Source organism: Petaurus breviceps, unplaced genomic scaffold, assembly GCF_028583685.1.
Source record: "Petaurus breviceps papuanus isolate PSGF00001 unplaced genomic scaffold, PetGlider_PUasm1.0 90731, whole genome shotgun sequence".
NCBI lineage: Eukaryota > Metazoa > Chordata > Mammalia > Diprotodontia > Petauridae > Petaurus > Petaurus breviceps.
In genome coordinates, this window is record NW_027187325.1 from 3,832,380 (window position 1) to 3,851,148 (window position 18,769).

At 37.7% G+C, this 18,769-nt stretch overlaps 1 protein-coding gene and 1 long non-coding RNA gene across 3 annotated transcripts in view; one reads left to right on the forward strand and one right to left on the reverse strand.

Annotated features, from left to right (window-relative positions):
• The window catches only part of CNTNAP5 (contactin associated protein family member 5), a 934,370-nt gene that overhangs the window by 202,405 nt on the left and 713,196 nt on the right, over positions 1-18,769 (reverse strand). For both annotated transcript variants that reach the window (XM_069066887.1, XM_069066888.1), the window contains exon 14: positions 8,790-8,946. In XM_069066887.1, coding sequence (XP_068922988.1) covers positions 8,790-8,946 — 157 coding nt within the window. The remainder of the gene's footprint in view (positions 1-8,789; positions 8,947-18,769) is intronic.
• Positions 1-18,769, forward strand: part of LOC138145246 (uncharacterized) — a 153,841-nt gene that overhangs the window by 17,907 nt on the left and 117,165 nt on the right. The gene's annotated exons all lie outside the window — the stretch shown is intronic.

An 18,769-nucleotide genomic window follows, 5' to 3' on the forward strand; every position in this document is an offset into this window, starting at 1 on the left:
TCTCTCTCTCTCTCTCTCTCTCTCTCTCTCTCTCTCTCTCTCTTTCTTTCTTTCTTTCCTTCTTTCTTTCATTTTCTCCTTACTACCCCGAAACTCACTTCTCAGGAGCATGTACCTCTGTAAAAAGATATGAATTCTACTCTGAACTTTGTAACTCACCATGTAATGACCTTGGGCAAGTCATTTAAACTCTCTGAGTTTCAGTTTCCTCATCTATTGATAAATCATTCAACCAATAAGAATTTATTAAGTACTAAAATACTAAGCACTACGGTTATAAACAAAAAAAAAGAAACAGCCCCTTCTCTAATTGAGGACATGTGCACATATTTAAGTACACACACATGTATGCAGAAACTCACCACAAATATAACATAACAAAACATGATAATTTCCATGAAGAAGGGGAGGCACTTGCAAAGGGAAGGGATCAGGTAAAGTTTCATGTACAAGGTGGCCTTTATGCTGAGCTGTGAAAGACATTAATGATTCAAAAGAGGAAGATGTGTGGAGATGATGCATCCTAAGCATGGAAACAAGGTACACAAAGGCAGGAACATGGGAAATAGTGTATATGAGGAAGAGTAAGGCCAGTTTGGCTATTCTAAAGAGTATATGAAGGGAATTACCATATGATAAATCTGGAAGGGAAGACTGCAATCAGATCGTAAACAACTTTAAATACCAAAAGGAAATATAGTGTAGCATATATAGTGTTGGATTTGGAGTTTAGAAAACCTGTTTTCAAATCCTTCCACTGATATTTATTATCTGACTGAGTTTGAGCAAGCCTAGGGGGGTAAGTCTCAAGCTGGATGTCTCAAGACTTCACAACCTCCCGTATTTTGCCCTGCTGACCAAATGAGTTTTCCCATGGATACAGACAAGTCAGGTATATTCAAGTTAAGAGTTGTGGTTCCTTATTTAATACCTTTTCTATGTTGAATTTAAGTACTTATTTTAAAACAATATTTAAGGGCCTGAATATGTCCCATTTCATTCTAACACAGAACCTAAACCAATAGAGAACTAGCTTTAAAACAGCCTCATCCATTACATGACTACATCATGGCTCACTTCATGGTTAAGGTAGGAGAATGTTGATGCAAATGTGAGGCATGAGGTGATCAAATGACCACATATAATACCATAGCATCCTTTGACATGAATTCATCTAGGAGAATATTGAGAGTCTTCTCAATGGAACAGAGAGAGAAATTCCTCACTGATGCAGAACAATTAGTTCAGGGGAGGAGTGGCTGAAGTAATCTGCTAGGGAGGGTAAAGAGAGTACTATGTTCAACATTAACTGCTTATTTTTGACCTTTGTGCAGAATCTTAACTGCCAACTATTGTAAAATGCGTGAAGAAGAGTTAGAAAGCCACTGTGACTGGAACATACTGTATGTTAAGGGGAGTAATATCTAATGAGCTTGGAAAGTTAGTCTACAGAGAGGTATCAAGGACTTTAAATGCTAAGGGTTAGTATGTCATAGTGAGTATAGATAAATTAACAGGGCACCAACCTGAATAAAGCCTGCACATCACAGGTCTAAAGAAGTGGCAAGTATTGATGTAATAGTATTGAAATTTGAAGACCCCTTTGTACTGCCAAGCTAACAGGTACTTAGCACTTAGTTTTAAATTAAGCCTCTGTAAAGAAACAGAAGGTATGAACCCCTGTTGCTAATGAAACAGGAAGGGGCTGAACAGGGAAGAGATAATACTCTATATGAGGAAAAGCCCCAGCTGGGAGAGTCAGAACTTTTTGGAATAAGCATCGTGGAGGCAGAGTAGCTACTGCCAGAGAGAGGGAGAGAGAATTTCTCTCAGCGAGTATCTGGAGACTTGGTTCTCTTCTGGGAACTTCTACTGAGAGCTTCCAAGAACCAGGCTGAGGGGCTATCAACTTCTAGTACGTGCCTGAAGACTGGGGAAGCATGACTGTGGTGCAAGGCACTTCTGTATGAATGTTGTTGTGGCTTTGTTAATGGGTATAAATGTTATTGTGGCTTTGTTAAGCCTTGTCTTCCCAGTAACAGAGACTGTGAGAGAGTTGAGATGGACTAGACACCGTGAGCTTCAATGTGGAACAAGAACTGCACAGAGATCTGGACAAAGAACTGGGGGCTATCTGCCTTTGAACTCCAGTAGCAGTTGGTTAGATTTGGGCAGTAGCTGAGACCATGGAAGAGGAACCATGGAAGCTGAAAGCCTTCCTTGAGTCAAGATAAAATCATCTAAGTAGTGGCTGATAAAATAAAGTACTGAGTAGTGACTGATGAAATTGTAACTTAAACTCCAAGGACTCTGGGATTGACTAAATGAATGTACTTTGCTTAAAACTACATGACCACTTCGGTGAAAACTATGTGGCCATTTTAATGATAAGTTATGAAGTTATAACATTCTGAATACAGTACTTTGATTTCTGTGAATGATTTGCTCTAATTTGTTACTGAATAAATAGAGAGTTTGCTATACTATGTAATCAGAACCTTGAAAGCTGTTCACAGCAGCAGTCCTCTGGAAAGCTGCTCGTGCTTGGCTTTATAGTTGATTAAGGGAATATGTATGTTCAGTGGGTGATGAGGATCTTGAAGGGCAGCTGAAAGGATGATTTTGACTGGAGATGTCAAGCATCAACATATGGGCACTGTGCACATAGATTAAGGGCAGGACTTTGAGAAGACAGAGGTTTTAACAGAAACAAAAGAAAAAAAATATGATTACTTCTTAGTTTTGTCTACATTTAAGAATCCCCTAAAATGCCTAGTTAGTTATACAGTTGTAGTGAGGTCCTATTTCATTCAAGCAAATGCCTCAAAAATAAATAAATAAACACTTCAGACTCAGTTCATCTCCCAGCAGGCTCCTGTCTGACTGCTTCCTTGCTGTCAGGGATTTAAATTGTAGAATAGACAAAGCCATTTCACTCCATGTCAGCCTGTGTAGAACTTAAGCTGACTCTATCAGGATTTTTTTTCCCTGAAACCAGAGATCAGAAGATGATTTCTTTCTCTTAGACAAGTAAAACACAGAATAGCAAAATCCGGAGCTTAGCCTCAATTCCCTAATGAGAATGACAAACAGAACCCCTGGCCTCCATTCTCACCTAGAAAAAATTACTCCTCTAGACTTAGCTTTATTCTAGAGGACATATGTGTGAATTGTGAAATGAGAATTCATGTAGACTGCAAGGAAAGAAAGGAGAAAAGGCAATTCCCCTTTACTGGCTGGTTGGATGACTGATTTATAACTTGGTAAAGGATAGCCTCAAAATAAAACTGTATCCTCTCCATAATTCCACAGATGTAACAGACATTGTAGGGAGATATTGACTTACCATATGAGTTTTCCTTGAACTATAATTTACGTGGGTTTAATGAATACAGTGAACTACATAATGTGGGGTTTAAACCTCTTATGCTACGGATGTTGAGTTTCATAGGGATTTGACTAATGCGTAGAAAAGTTGCAAATACAGAGATGATAAATGATGGAATAATGCCAAGTCTGAAGACCTGGGTTCTAGTCCTGTCTCTACTAGTAACTAATGTAATCTGGGGCAACTATCTACAATTTGCTCAACCAACTGTCTTCTGTTAAAGCTTATCACAACATTGTTGGACTATTTCAAATACCTCCTAACTATTCTGTCTGGGTTTTTTTCTTTCCCATCATCATTCCACAATTCAGAAAACTATTGAAATAGCCTTTGTGGTTGTGTTCACATCACTCCGATGCTCAAAATTCTTCAATGACTCATTTTTACATACCCAGTAAACTTCCAGCACCTTTACCTGTATATTTCAGGCCCTGTATAATATAACACCAATCCAGTTTTCCTCAGGTTCCCAATTTCTCTGGATACTACATTTTTTTTCCTCTTCAAATGAATGGAAAAGGAAGAAAAAAAGTGACAATAAACAGAATTCCTCCTTTAAGTGATCCAGTTGCAACTTTCCATTTGTTGCACCTTGTCTTTCCTGGGCTACCTTGTTGAACTTAGTGACTAAGAGAACAGACCCACATATCATCAGCCAGTCATCACATATATCAATCTGCAGATCTCCTAAACAGTGGCAATACCGAAGAATTAAACCTAGTTCTTTTACACTGAAAGAACTGGCCTTCCTAAGTCAACTAAGTAGTCATTTTGGCTTCTGCATAAAATATGAAATACACATGCCCAATTATCTTCTATACATGATCAACTATATAGTATGATTCTCTACAGAAGCTCTCATTATATACACATAGTAGATAAACAGCTGAACCTGGAGTCAGGAAGACATGTTCAAATCTAACCTTTGCAATTTAATAGGTGTGTGGCTCTAGGAAACTCTCTACACCCGTCTGCCTCAGTTATATAATCTTTAAAAAGGGAACAATAACTTTATGAACCTTAAAGTACTATATACATGCTAGCTCTTAAAGCTATTATATTATTATATATGTAATTATTATTATACCTATATTACCCTTGCTGCCAATGCAGGACCTGATAACTTTGATCTCTCTACTATGGGGCAAGCCCACTGTCAGCAAACACCTTCCCATCCACCTACTCTGTCTGTCTGTCTCTCACACACACATACATACACACATACAGTTTTTTTTTTTCCTGATCAAGAAATACCACAAGGACTCTTATTTTAATACTTATTGTATTGGTAAACATCAGAGCAATTATTCCGGTAAATGTGATACTATATGAGAATTACAACACTCCCTTTAAGGAAAAATAATATTTGAATATCCCTTTTCTTCTAGCTTCTCTGAGTTAGACAGATTATATATGTATGTGTGTGTGTCTGTATACACACATATACATACATACAAATATATATACATATACATACATATATATATATATATACACATGGGGAGAGAGAGAGAGAGAGAGAGAGGCAGAGACAGAGAGACAGTGAGAAAAGAGGGAGAAACAGAAAGAGTGATTGAGACAAAGAGGGAGGCAAAAAAAGAGATAGAGATCTTATTAGAATTTGAAGTAAAATTACAATGGAATGTATTTTTGGGGAAGATCATTAAGATAATCATTCAGTGACCTATTCTCTATCCCTTATAAAGGATATCAATAGGGGCGGCTAGGTGGCGCAGTGAGTAGAGTGCTGGCCCCGGAGTCAGGAGGTCCTGAGTTTGGTTCTGGCCTCAGACACTTAACACCCACACAAAAAAGATAGCTGTGTAAACTTGGGCAAGTTACTTAACCCCAATTGCCCTCCAAAAGGCAAAAAAAAAGGGGGGTATCAATAAAGGATTTTTCTAGCATATGTAAAATATAACAAGTTTCCTGAGCACCTAGATTAGTGTCAATACTACCTCAGAAACCATGCCACTGGCTACTCAGGTCATTGAAAATGGGAATGTAGAATTTAAGGAGGGAGAAACTTCTGCAAATCATAAAGAGGGACCTATTCTCCTAGCACTGTTCAGTCTGACATTTTTTTCTCAGTGACTTGAATGAAGGCTGACATGGCATGCTCAGCAGCTTTACAAATGACACAATGCTGGGATGGATATCTAATACTTTGGATGATCAAATTAAGAGTCAAATAGATTTTGATAGGTCAGAACTATGAGCTGAACTTAATACAATGACACTTAATAGGTATAATTGTAAATTTAATCGGGCTAAATATAAAGTTCCATAATTAGACTCTCTTAAAAAAAATCAATTACACAAATATAGCCTGTTCAACATGGCTAGACAGTGTTCATTTCACTAAAGTTTCTACTTAACTATAAACTCAATATAAGAGACAGGGTAGTGTCATGGATAGAAAACTATCTATCCATAGAGATAAGACCTAGGTTCTAGTGTCAACTAATACATTTAAGTTTTGTGACCCTGAGCAAGACATTCAAATTCTGAATACCTAAAAAAAAGACCATAAATTACAGAGTGGGTACCAATATACATTAGTCTATTAACTGTCCCCTTTTCCAGTTCCTTATGCTAATGAAATTAGAGGCTGACACCACCACCAAAAACAACAAACCAAAAAAACCAAACAAACCTCAATATGAGCTAATACCATCAAGTCACAGTTGCCAAAAAACAAACAAACCTTAATGTGATCTTAGGCTTATTGAGAGAAAGATGTTATCTAGGTCAAGAAAATAGCAAACATAACATGTGGAAAGAGCCCTCTGTCTGAAATCTTAGGACATCTAAAGCCTTGGGCAAATCACTGAACCTCTCAGGCCTCAGCTTTGTTACTTCTAAAATGAGACAGAGAACACTGATGGACTCTAAGACAGTTTTTCAGTTCCAAATCAATGATACAATGGATAGTGTAATTCTTCCCCATCAGAGTGATGGGGAAACAGCTCTGGGAAACCCCTTGAACTCTGATTGAATCTTCCCACTTGATGAGGCATTTGGCTTTCTTAAGAGAGTCATAGTTGCTCACACCCTTTACCTGCACTTCATTGAATTTCTTCACTCTGACAATAAGGGGGTGACCAATCTACACTTGGTGAGTTCTGCTTCACAATGATAGGAAGAACCGATGCTCAGGATCAGAAAGTGATGTTGCTATGAAGGCTTGAGGGCCACAAGCCAGTTATCCCTGTGGTCACTTTTGTGACACCTCCTGCTTAAAACCCCAAAGGTCAGAAGGATCCTGAGACCCCACTTTCAGTCTGAAAATCGAAAATCTTTGCCTTAGGACACCTGCACTAGGGTTTGACAGGTGTACCACCCCAGTCAAACTCCCCACCTGACACTGTCCCCATAGCAGGTGGCACCCATGCCATGTGGCCAGGAACTTGGTGCCAGAAGGAGAGAACCATAAATGTAGAGGTTTAGGGGTGCTCAAGACCCCAAAATATCAACATGCTGGGTCCTGTCAAATGAAATAAACTCAAGTCTTCTCTCAGCCAAAGTACAGCAAAGTTCATTAAAGATTCAACATAAGGAGCCTAAGTATTTCTGAAGCTTGTATTGACAGAGAGGGCCATAATCTAACACAAAGTGATTCTGGACTAGATTATTCTCAGCCTCTCCATGGAGGCAAGATGGATCTTATATACAGAAAGACTTGAGAGAATTTGGGGGTGGTCTAGAGGAGGGGTTTGAGGAGGAGTCTAAGGAGGATCTTTGACAGAACTGAGCCCAGACTCCAGGAATGGGATGGAAGGTGGAAAATATCTGAAGGCTACCCAGAGATGACAGACAATGGAGGGCTAGGCTAGGTACAGAGTAACAGAGATTTGGGCCTAGGATAATGAAAGGCTTATGGCCTCAGGCAAATGCCTCATCAAGTGGGAAGATTCAATCAGAGTTCAAGAGGTTTCCTGTACTACTTCAAGAGTATATCTGGAATGCTGTATTGAGTTCCAAATAATACTGGAGGGTAATTAGAATGGTTACAAGACCTGAAAGCATTTTATGAGTATTGGTTGAAGAAATAATATTCATTTAACCTGCGGAAGAGAAAACAGGAGAGAAATATGCCTTCAAATCCTTGAAGTTTTATGCTGTGAAAGAACGGTTAGAACTATTCTGTTGGGACTCAAAATGTAGAACTAGAAAAAATGGGTCAAAGTTAAAGGGAATATTTAAATAAAGAATATACCCTAACAATTAAATTAGTCCCTAAAAGGAATTAATGGGCCTTCAAATGAATTTTATTATTGAAAAAAATATTCTAAAGTCTTACTGAAATTTTAGAGGTTGGCTGATATGTAAAGTAGATTATTTCACTAATGTATACCTCCCTATCTAGACACCTGTTTTCTTTGAGAGGGAGTGATCACATGGATAGGTCAAGACTTATGATTTCATCAGTGAAGGGTAATATATGTTGTTTAAAGTCCCTATACTAGTCAAAATTTGAGACTCAAGATAATTAATTATCATAGAAGTTTTCCCAGGACAGTGAGAGTTTGACTTGCTAAGAATCACAAACTATTATGATGGAGAGACAGAATTTGAATACGTCTTAATTTGTTTCTGATATAAAGAACAACTCTATTTCTACTATGTTGTCACCTTTCATATAGTTAGAAAATAGAAAGTTTTCCATCATGAATTATAAGTCAAGTATTAATATTAAAAAAATAATACTTGAAATATGAGTTATAAAATTTTCATATATTTTGACCATTTATTTCAGGACATATCCATATTGGTTAGTTTGCTTTTGAACTTTGAATAGTTATCTCTAATGTATATATAATACAAACCACATATATAATGCATTAAGATTTATGAAGTCCTTTCCTCATAGCAAATCTTAGAGATAGGTATTATACCTACTATCTCCATCTTACAGAAAATGATATTTTGGCTCTTGAGCATTGAAGTAACTGACAGTCTCAAAACTATTGTGAGAGCTCAAATTTAAAGTCATATCTCTTGAATCAAGGAAGAATAGAGAGAAAAAAATACACCAATTACTTTAAAAATTAAAAACAAACAGAAACTCAATATCCATGCTTCACACACTGTAGAAGGCTGATCTAATTCCCAAAGAGATAAGTAATATTCCCAAAGACTTACAATAGAACCATGCTCAAATATTATACTGCACAACAGGGAATGTTCATGATACCAAGAAAAGATATTTAATTCTTACAATGTATTTTCATTTTGTTGTAAACTTAATTAATTATTGTGAACAATCACAGGAACTGACAATTCTTTAAGGATTTTTAAAACTAAGGATATGGAATCTAAATTTTAGTAGTATCTCATGTTATGTTTTCCAGCCATGGCTCCTTCAAAAATTTGAATTAAAAGCAAATAACCCTCTTACCATTCTTCTTTGTCTGCATCACAATTACAGAAGTGCCTCATGTCCACACAACTCTCCTCCAGGCCACAGGCACACTGCTGAACTCCTGGAAGGGAACCTCCCCAGTAGGGATGCCTTTCGTTGGCTCTTCCAATCCACCATGTAAAAGGCATGCCATCTGGAAGACAAAGATCACACAGATCAGAGAGTGCAGACCCAGTGGATCTCTCTCTCTCTCTCTCTCTCTCTCTCTCTCTCTCTCTCTCTCTCTCTCTCTCTCACACACACACACACACACACAGACACTCACACACACAATTAGAATTCTCATTTCATAAACTAGATGAGATAGTATAGGTAAGAATAGTTTTGTAAACTCTTTTTTGGATTTGGATACTTATATTTGGGAAGAATGTGAAACCTGGTATGATCAGAGTTTGTAATTCACATTTCAAGATAAGGTGATGTTAGCCTGAAAACATTTTAGCTTTAATTCTTTGCTTATTTTTAAACTGTTTTCAAATTTTTTTTACAAAATTATGTGAATGCATTTTCTTGCCTTATTGAAGGCAATTTAATGAACATAATTGAATTTTTCTTTATGCTTAAGGATTTTTTTAAAACCTTCGCATTATGATTCTGAGCATTGCAAACCACTGTCTAGGATTTCAGACGAAGAGGATAATGAGTGCAGCAGAAAGGGATTGGGCAGTAGACCCAATAACCAGAAGATTTCCTCTAGAAAATGGTTTTAAAACATCCTAGACATTATTATATTTTCTTATAATTTGCTTCATTGGATCTTATTTTTATTAATATCCTTGCTTTGTTCTTCACCTTCATTTCTGAATATGCTCCTACCCTCTTCCTAATGCAGTAAGCCATCTCTTGTAATAAAGATTTAAAAAGAAAAAAGCAATTTTGCAAAACCCACACATTAACAATAATATAAGCAACATTCCAAAAATTCATAGTTGCCTCACATTTTTTTTCCTGAAGTGAGATAGGGAAAAAAATAAATTTACTTAAGGATCATATCTAATTTGTTTCTGATTAATCAAGGTTATAGAGTGAAGAAAATTATTGACTAAAAAACAAGCAACTTTATAAAAAAGCTATGTATTTAAAAAGCAACAAGAGTGTAACGTTCCTATTTTACCAACACTATCAGGGTAAATACATTTCTCTGTGATGTTATAGGAATCATTTTAGGAAAACAAAAACAAAATCAAATAAACATATAAGGGTAAAGCTTTTAGGAGATTAAAAGATTTAGAAATAGAGCAACCAGATTTATAAAGAGTTATCATAGCTTATGTCATTTACATCTTTAGGTATGTGTAGATATACGTGCCCAAAACATACATGCATATACACATAGACATATAGGTAATATATTTATCTACACATATGTGTATAAATGTACACATGTGTAAATATTATATATGAATATATAGATATATGTCTATCTATATCTCTATGTTTATAGATATAGATATAAAGTAAAGGGCTTAGGGTAACTTAAGGAAAATGAAACCCTGGGAAGAGATGTGCTAGAAATTGGGAAGGGTTCAAAAATTAAGGGAAGATTATAACAAATTAAAACTTAGCTCTTTTTCTAAATTCTTATTAGAATCAGCTTAGGTTAAAATGTAGAAAATTTTCCTCCTCTTTTCTACTTTATTAAACATCCACATCGCACCCCACAAGACCCAAACTTAGTACTCAGCTTCAATCACAATATGAATTAATTAACTAATGAATCAATGAATAACAAAGAATTTATAAAGCATTTACCCTATGCCAAGTACTGTGTTAAGCTCTGGGGAAATAAATGCAAAAGTGAGACAGCACTTACTTTCAAGGAATTGCCATTCTATTTGAAGAAAATGACACATTTTTTTTGTTCTTCAGTAATTTCAGCTGTGTGACTTCATTTACAATTTTCTTGGCAGAGATACCAGAGTGGCTTAGCATTTCCTTTTCCAGTTCATTTTACAAATGAAGAACTGAGGCAAACAGGGTTAAGTGACTTACCCAGGGTCACATAGCTAGTAAATATATTAGGCCAGAATTTGAACTGAACTTTGGAAAATGAGTCTTCCTGACTTCAGCTTATCACTCTATCCACTGGGCCACCTAGATGCCCTGGATGACACCTCTCAGAGGGTTTAGTTGCTAGGAATATAGAAGGATCTAATGGTTCTTAGGCTGCAGTAGAAAGTCAAAGGGAGGGGTGGCCAGGTAGCACAGCGAGTAAGAGCACCGGCTCCAGTGTTGAGAAGACCTGGAGATCGAATCCCGGGCTCAGATGCTTAGCACCCACCCAGAAACACCTGGCTGTGTAACCTTGAGCAAGTTGCTTAACCCCAATTGCTTAGGGGTGGCCAGGTGGCTCAGCGAGTAAGAGCACCAGCTCCAGTGTCGGGATGACCTGGATCAAATCAGGGCTCAGATACTCAGCACCACACCCAGAAATACCTGGCAGTGTAACCTTGAGCAAGTTACTTAACACTGATTGCTTTAAAAATTAAAAAAAGAAAGCCAAAGGGAAAGGGGTCTTTTGCATACAATAAGGTAGTTGTTATGGTCCAGTGGTACTTAGGAAGTACTGTCAAGGCTATCCTTCATCTTCCCAGAAAGATTGTAGTGATATAAGTGGCCAAGTCCACCCCACAACCAGAGCTTGAAGAGGTTCAGGTCTACAATTATTAGGAAAGGGATATTAAGCCAGAAGTTAAGAGTGGAATAGATATTTCATGGAGATAGAGAAGGTGGGAGTGTAGTGTCCAGTCCAGACCCCAAAGGGATTAAGTAAAGAGGGCTTTGTCGGAATCAGAAATATTATAGTATCTGGACAAAGAATGTCCTTGTCCATGCTGTTCTCTTGGGCCTAGTAATGTCTAGGTTTGGATGGTCTGGGAAGGATTTCCATGTTTGATTAGCTTCATCTGGGAACTTTACTCCCATTGAAATGATTGGAAATTGGATCAAATTTCCCATGGAAACAAACAGCTTATTTACAAATGAATTTCTGGTACACAAATTGCTTTCTTTTTATGCTTTCACCAACCTTTATTTCTTGTTTTAACCTGGTAGAAATCAAATAAACTGCCTGGGGCTTAATTTTGTTTCTAAATCATCATTCTTTGTGACACCCATGAGAGTCCAATGTTTTCCTTCTAATGACCTAATAATGGTTTTGAATGTGTGTCAATAGATTGATTTTCAACAGAAGGTTCAGTCCTCTAAAGTCACTGAGAGAAAAGGGAAAGGAGAAGGCAAAAAGTAATCTGTTTTGAAGTTCTATTTCAGCTTTCTATTTCTTTCCTATAATTATAGTGACTTTTAATGCACTTTAAAATATAAATATCTTATAACAGTACCTAAAATGTGGATACTATTTTCTCCTCTGTACCCAGAAGGCATTTACTAAAGGTTTGCAGAATCTAACTGGATTGTTTTCACAAAACCTGTTCTGTGTTATTATTAACTCTGACAGGTAAAGAAACTGACGGTCAGAGGCTTGTTCCAAATCATACCGCTAGCATTTGGACTTAATTCTCCATATTCCTAGGCTGTAGTTTTTTTCTTCTTTTTTCCTATAACTCAAACATACTACACATTTGTTATTCTCTCTTCAGACCCTCCCAAATGTGAAATAACAAAAGAATATTTCTTGACTAATAAAAAAATGTTTTTTTAAAAATATGAAAGAATATTAATTTTTAAAACTGAAAATGTTAATTATAATATAAATTATAGAAAGCACAGGTCAAAGAAAAAAAATAGTAACAGTTCACATCTATATAGCACCTTAAAAAAGGTTTACAATGCAATTTACAGTCATTATCTTTTCTTTTTTTTAAAGCAATTGGGGTTAAGTAACTTGCTAAAGGTTACAAGGCCAGTTATTTCTGGGTGTGGTGCTAAGCATCTGAGCCTGCATTCAATCCCCAGGTCATCCCGACACTGGAGCAGGTGCTCTTACTCACTGAGCCACCTGGCCACCCCTACAGTCATTATCTTAATTGATCCTTACAACAACTCTATGAGGTGAGTGATACTATTATCCCTATCTTACACTTGAGGACCTTGAGGCTGAGAGCTGGTAAATGACTTCCCAGAGTCACATAGCTAGGAATTATTTGAAGCTCAGTCTAAGTTTAGCTCTTCAGGATGAGCACCCAATGACTCTACCAGGTAGCCACTATAGTTAGAATGCTTCCCTGAATACTACAGGCAGGGTTTTAAAATGAAAGATTTGAAAATGGGATAACTCTTTAATAGGAAGAAGAGCAAAAATGTTGAATATTTGCTGGCAAGGACTGTCTCTGTTTTTTTCCTTGTGTCCCTATACCTAAGCATAGCACATGGAAAATAGCAAGAATGTTTTTTTCATTATTACTCAGGGATTCCTTCATTCTTTTACTAATCTAAAAGGCCAGTGTGCATTCCACTAAATGTCTGTGCCTCCTTAATAAGTGGCCAAGGCAGGACTTGATGAGAGGCAAAATTTCATCTAGTTTTTGCTTCTTCTTCATCATGCTTACTCTCTTTTTCTCTTCCTAAATTCTATTTGGGTCATGTACTCACCTTCAAAATTTCTGGAAGTCCCTCATTACCTCTAATATGAATATAAACTACTCCATTTAAAAATGTAAAGTTCTTCACAATTTGGTTCCAGCTTCCTTGTCCAGACTAGCAGTTTTAATCACTTTTATACAGTTTATCATACAAACTGACCTCATAAACAACTGTTCCTCATAAGAGAGATATTCCCCATACACAATATTATTCAATTTCCCCTATCTGTTCTTTTGAATAGGCTCTCCTTCATACTTGTAACATAGTCCTCCTTAAATCTCCAGATTTATTCCAAGTCCAGCACAAGTGCTACCTCTACAGGAGGCCTTTTCTGCTTCTTGTTATATTAGCAAGTACCCTAGCACACCCAGGATGGCCTGCTAGTCCAGGTTCTTTGATATGCTTTTAAGGGAAAGGCTACTCAAAAAGGAGTTAACAATCCTATTAGTTCAGAGGAAAGGTCAGCACCCTGAACTTGGAGAAAATACAAGCAGAAAAAAATACAGAGAAATTAGCACAAAGACCAACAGACAAGGCTCCAACTGTCTGACCAAAGCAATATTGCTATATGTTTTATATACATCACTGGATCTAGGGAGCAGAGACATCTAACCAGTTGGGGGGCTCTGAACAAACAGCTACTTAGAGTCTCAACCAGGAAATCAAAAGATTCTTCTAATGAGAGAACCCCAAAGTAAAATACTAATATTCCAGAACATATACAAAGACTCGGTCCTTGATTGACTAAGAGTCAGAAGGCACAAAACTTACTTCACTCAACACATCTGTGAATTATCAGCATTCACAACAGATTAGTCCTTCAAATGTTTACAATTTAGCCTGAGCCTGGGAAACCTAACTCCAAAAAGAAAACAACAAAAATTCCACCTTGATTGTACTTACACCTATAAGTGCCAGGGATAACTTTGAAAAAAGTCCCAGAACAGCCTTGTCCTCAGAAAAAACTGTGTGCATGTATGCATTATAAATTTATGGTGTGTATGTATTTATGTGTGTATGCATGTATTTATAATAGCCAGTGTTCAATGGTTGAGAGGCATCTGGTCTTGTATTCATAAGCAATGGTTCCTGGCTTCTAGTTACCTTTCTGTAACATACTCACTGTGTGACTGTGTTAACTCACTTACTCATTTCTAAAAGCTGTTCTCTAAGAAAGTTTCAGAGCAACATCTGATACGCATTTATAGGAATTATAGAAGACTGCAGAAGGGTTAGTTGCTGTTTCTTTCTCTATGTGTCTCTTTCTCTGCCAATCTCTGTCTGTCTATCTGTCTCTCCAATTTAATTGTTTGGAAAAGACATTGGAAATCATCAAGGATGAGATCAACTCTATTTTATCAATGAGGAAATCCAAATGAAATAAATAAAGTTTACAGGGTCTTGCAGTTAGCTAGAAACATAACTAAGGCCAAGTTTCATTATTCTTAGATGGACAAACACGTTAACCTCTAAAACAATATTCATATATCAAAGTAACCAAACTGACAGCTAAAAAATTTGTCTAGATCTGTGGTTTGGTTCCTTTTACCAGAAGATCCAGGCAGACCTTTATTTACCAGAAGGTTTTTTTTTTTCATGTTTCAAATGCTTTATTAACTTCTGATTAACATCATTAATTTCCACCAGATTTTGAGTTACAAATTTTCTCCCCATTTTTCCCCTACCCACCACCCCAGAATAACAGTCCCACAGGATATCCCCTCCTTCAATCTGCTCTCTCCCATATCTTCTCCCCCATACCCCCTTGGACATTTCCAGGAGGGCATGGTGGATCTCTATGCCCCAGTGACTGTATATCTTCTTTCCAAATTACATGTAAGATAGTACTAATAATAGTATATATATATACATATATATATATACATATATATATAAAGATTTAAACATTTAGTTGAAAACATAATAGTATATATATATATATATATATATATATATATATATATATATATATATATACATTTAAACATTTGATTTTAAAACTTTGAATTCCAGATTCATTCACTTCCTCCCTTGTTACCCACCCTTACTGGGAAGATAAGCAGTTCAGTATAGACTGTACATGTGTAGCTAATGAAAAATATTAACATAGTACATATATTGTAAAAGGCTGACTATATTTACTTCTGTTCTACCCACCACCCACTTGTTCTATTCTGTACTTTGATTCCATCCCTTTTCAAAAGAGTGCTTCCCACTTCCCTCCCCTGCAGCCTGACCTCCCTTCCATCATTTCCCTTGTCATCCCTTTCCCCCTTCTCTCCTGTAGGGTGAGATACCCTATTTAGTGTGTATTTCACTCCCTCCCTGAGCCAAATTCAGTGAGAATAAGGTTGACCCATTCCCTTCCTTTTCTGCCCCTCCAATGTAATCCTTTACCCTTGCCTCTTCTTTATGAGAGAGTTTACCCTAGTTTGTCCCATTCTGTCTCTCCTCATCTCCTCTCATTATATTTCTCTCTAACCTCTTAATTTCCCCTTTTAAGTACCATCCCTTCCTATTAAATTGGTCCCGTGCCCTCTATGTATGCATACCTGTAAGTATATATACAAGCAATCACATGCCCATATACCCTCTAATATATATATTCCTTTCAACTATTTTCATACTGAGAAAAGTTTCATCAGTTACAATTATTGTTTTTCCATGTAGGAATGTTAATAACTCAAATTTAATCAGTGGCTTATGATTTCTTTTCCTTGTTTACATTCTCAAGCTTCTCTTGCTTCTTGTATCTGGATGTCAAATTGTCTAATCAACTCTGTTTTTTTCATTAAAAATGCTTGAAAGTCCTCTATTCCATTGAATGACCATATTTTGCCCTGAAAGATGATACTCAGTTTTGCTGGGTAGGTGATTCTTGGTTTTAATCCCAGCTCCTCTGCCCTCCAGAATATCCTATACGAGGCCCTTCGATCCCTCAGTGTAGAAGCTGCCAGATCCTGGGTTAATCTGATTGTGTTTCCACAATAGTCAAATTGTTTCTTCCTGGCTGCTTGCAATATTCTCTCCTTGATCTGGGAATTCCGGAACCTGGCTATAATATTCCTAGGAGTTTTCTTTTTGGGATCTTTTTCAGGAGGTGATCGGTGGATTCTTTCAACCTCCATTTTGCCCTCTGGTTCTAAAACCAGAGTTTTAGGGCAGTTTTCTTTGAGAACTTACTAGAGGATGATTTCTAGGTTCTTACTTTGACCATGGCTTTCAGGTAGTCCAATAATTTATAAATTATCTCTCCTGCATCTATTTTCCAGGTCAGTGGTTTTACCCATGAGATATTTCACATTGCCTTCTATTCTTTCATTTGTTTGGATAGGTTTAACAGCATCTTGATTTCTCTTAAAGTCACTAGCTTCCCTTTGCTCCAATCTAAATCTGAGGGAATGATTCTCCTCATTGAGCTTTTGAGATTCTTTTTCCATATGGAAAATTCAGCTTTTCAAGGCATTCCGCTCCTCATTGCCTTTTTGAGCCTCTTTTGCCCATTGAGTCAGTCTGTTTCTTATTTTCCTCAGTCAAGCTGTTGACTCTCATTTCATAATTTTCTTGCATCATTCTCATTTCTCTTCCCAATTTTTCCTCCACTTCTCTTATCTGCTTCTTAATGTCCTCTACGGCCTGTAACCAGGTCATATTTTGCTTTGAAGTTTTTGGTTCAGGAGTTCTGACTTCACTGTCTTCCTCCTGTTCCATGCTTTGCTCCTTTTTGTCCCCAAAATAGTAGTCTAATGTTGGAATTTCTGGACCTGTCGCCCCTCAGTCACTTGACCCCTGGGCTTTTTGCCACAGTAGGACTCTGCCAACAGACAGGGGAGCTTTCTTCCCAAATGCTGGGTTTTTCTCAGCTGCCAAAGGTATTAGATTGCTACCCTCTCTGAGGCCTCCACACACTCTGGCAAGCTGGACACACACCTCAGGACCTCTACCCTAGACTGCAATCCAGATCCAAGCAGGGTAAAGCAAGAGCTATTACCCTTCAGATTGGTGCTTGTTCCCCCTACACTCTGCAGGCCAGGAGCTGAAGCTGCCACTTGGCACCAGCTGAGCCAAGGCATCTCAGTGGCTGCTCGCACTGGGGGCAAAAGCCGACGCACTCCCAACTACTGGTTCCAAAGTCCACACTGCACTGACCTCTCACTTTGTCCTTCACATCTATGTGTTGATGAATCTGGAAACGGCCACAGCTGCTGGTGATCTGGAGTCCCTCCAGCCAGCCGCTCATCAGGACATCCTGGGGCTACAACCTCTGGCTCACGTGGGCCTGGGCTCAGCTCCCAGAGCGCTGTGATGGCCAATTCCTGCCAGGCTGTCCTCAATGGGAGGTTAGCTTCTCTGTGTCATATTTTGGGTTCTGCAGCTCCAAAGATTGTTTAGAGTTTCCTTTTACATGGATTGGGGAAGGTGGCAGCCGGAGCCCAGTGGAGGTCCTGCTTCTACTCTGCCATCTTGACTCCACCCCCTTCCAGATGGCTTTTAGTGGAATAAGGAAGATTGGGAAGTTGAAAACATGTACTTAACACTTTTGGTTTCAAGTGTTTTTGTAGGCAAAATATGAATGAATGAATGAATGAACAAATGAATGGATGAATGAATGAATGAATGAATGAATGAATGAAAACAAATTTATATGTTTACTTTGTGCTAGAATGGAACAATGCCAGAAAGATAATGTGGCTGGGAAGCTGGGAACTTGTTAGGTATAGGAAGCTGTTACCAATCACCTTGGCTCCAGAACAGGAGCCAGAGAGGAGGTTACCACAGCATGAGGCAGTTTTGCATGGCAGGATTTAAGTCTTAATTCTGCTATTCACTATCTGGTTGACCAAGGGTAAATAATTTAACTACTAAATTCATGATCCTAAGATTGTTTATTAAGCATCAGCCTGGTCTTCTGAATAGAGACCTGCTTTGGTCTTGGGGAGATCTGGGTTCAGATGGTGATTGTGACACATACTCTAGCTGAGTGAAAAGGCAAATCAGTTAATTTCTTCATGCTTTCTGTGAGACTAAGCTACAGAATAGCTTTTGATTTACATCATTGGAGAGAAAATCCACAGCAGAGATTCCCTAGAGTAATGAAATTATCGATCTGGACCAAAACTAAATTAAAGAACAAGTGTTATTTATAACATAATGTAATGACCTAGAGCAGGGGGTAGGGAACATGTGGCCTCAAGGCCACATGTGACCCTCTAGGGTCTCAATTGGAGCCCTTTGACTAAATGCAAACTTCACAGAACAAATCTGATATGTGAAGACTGGATTCAGTCAAAGTGTCTGGAGACTGCTGGTTCCTCACCCCTGATAGGCGCAACAAGAAGGAAGAAAGAGGTACAAGATCAAAATGGTCTTTTAGCAAGAATTGTGTTTGTCTTTCCCTGTCCTTTCTTTTTCTG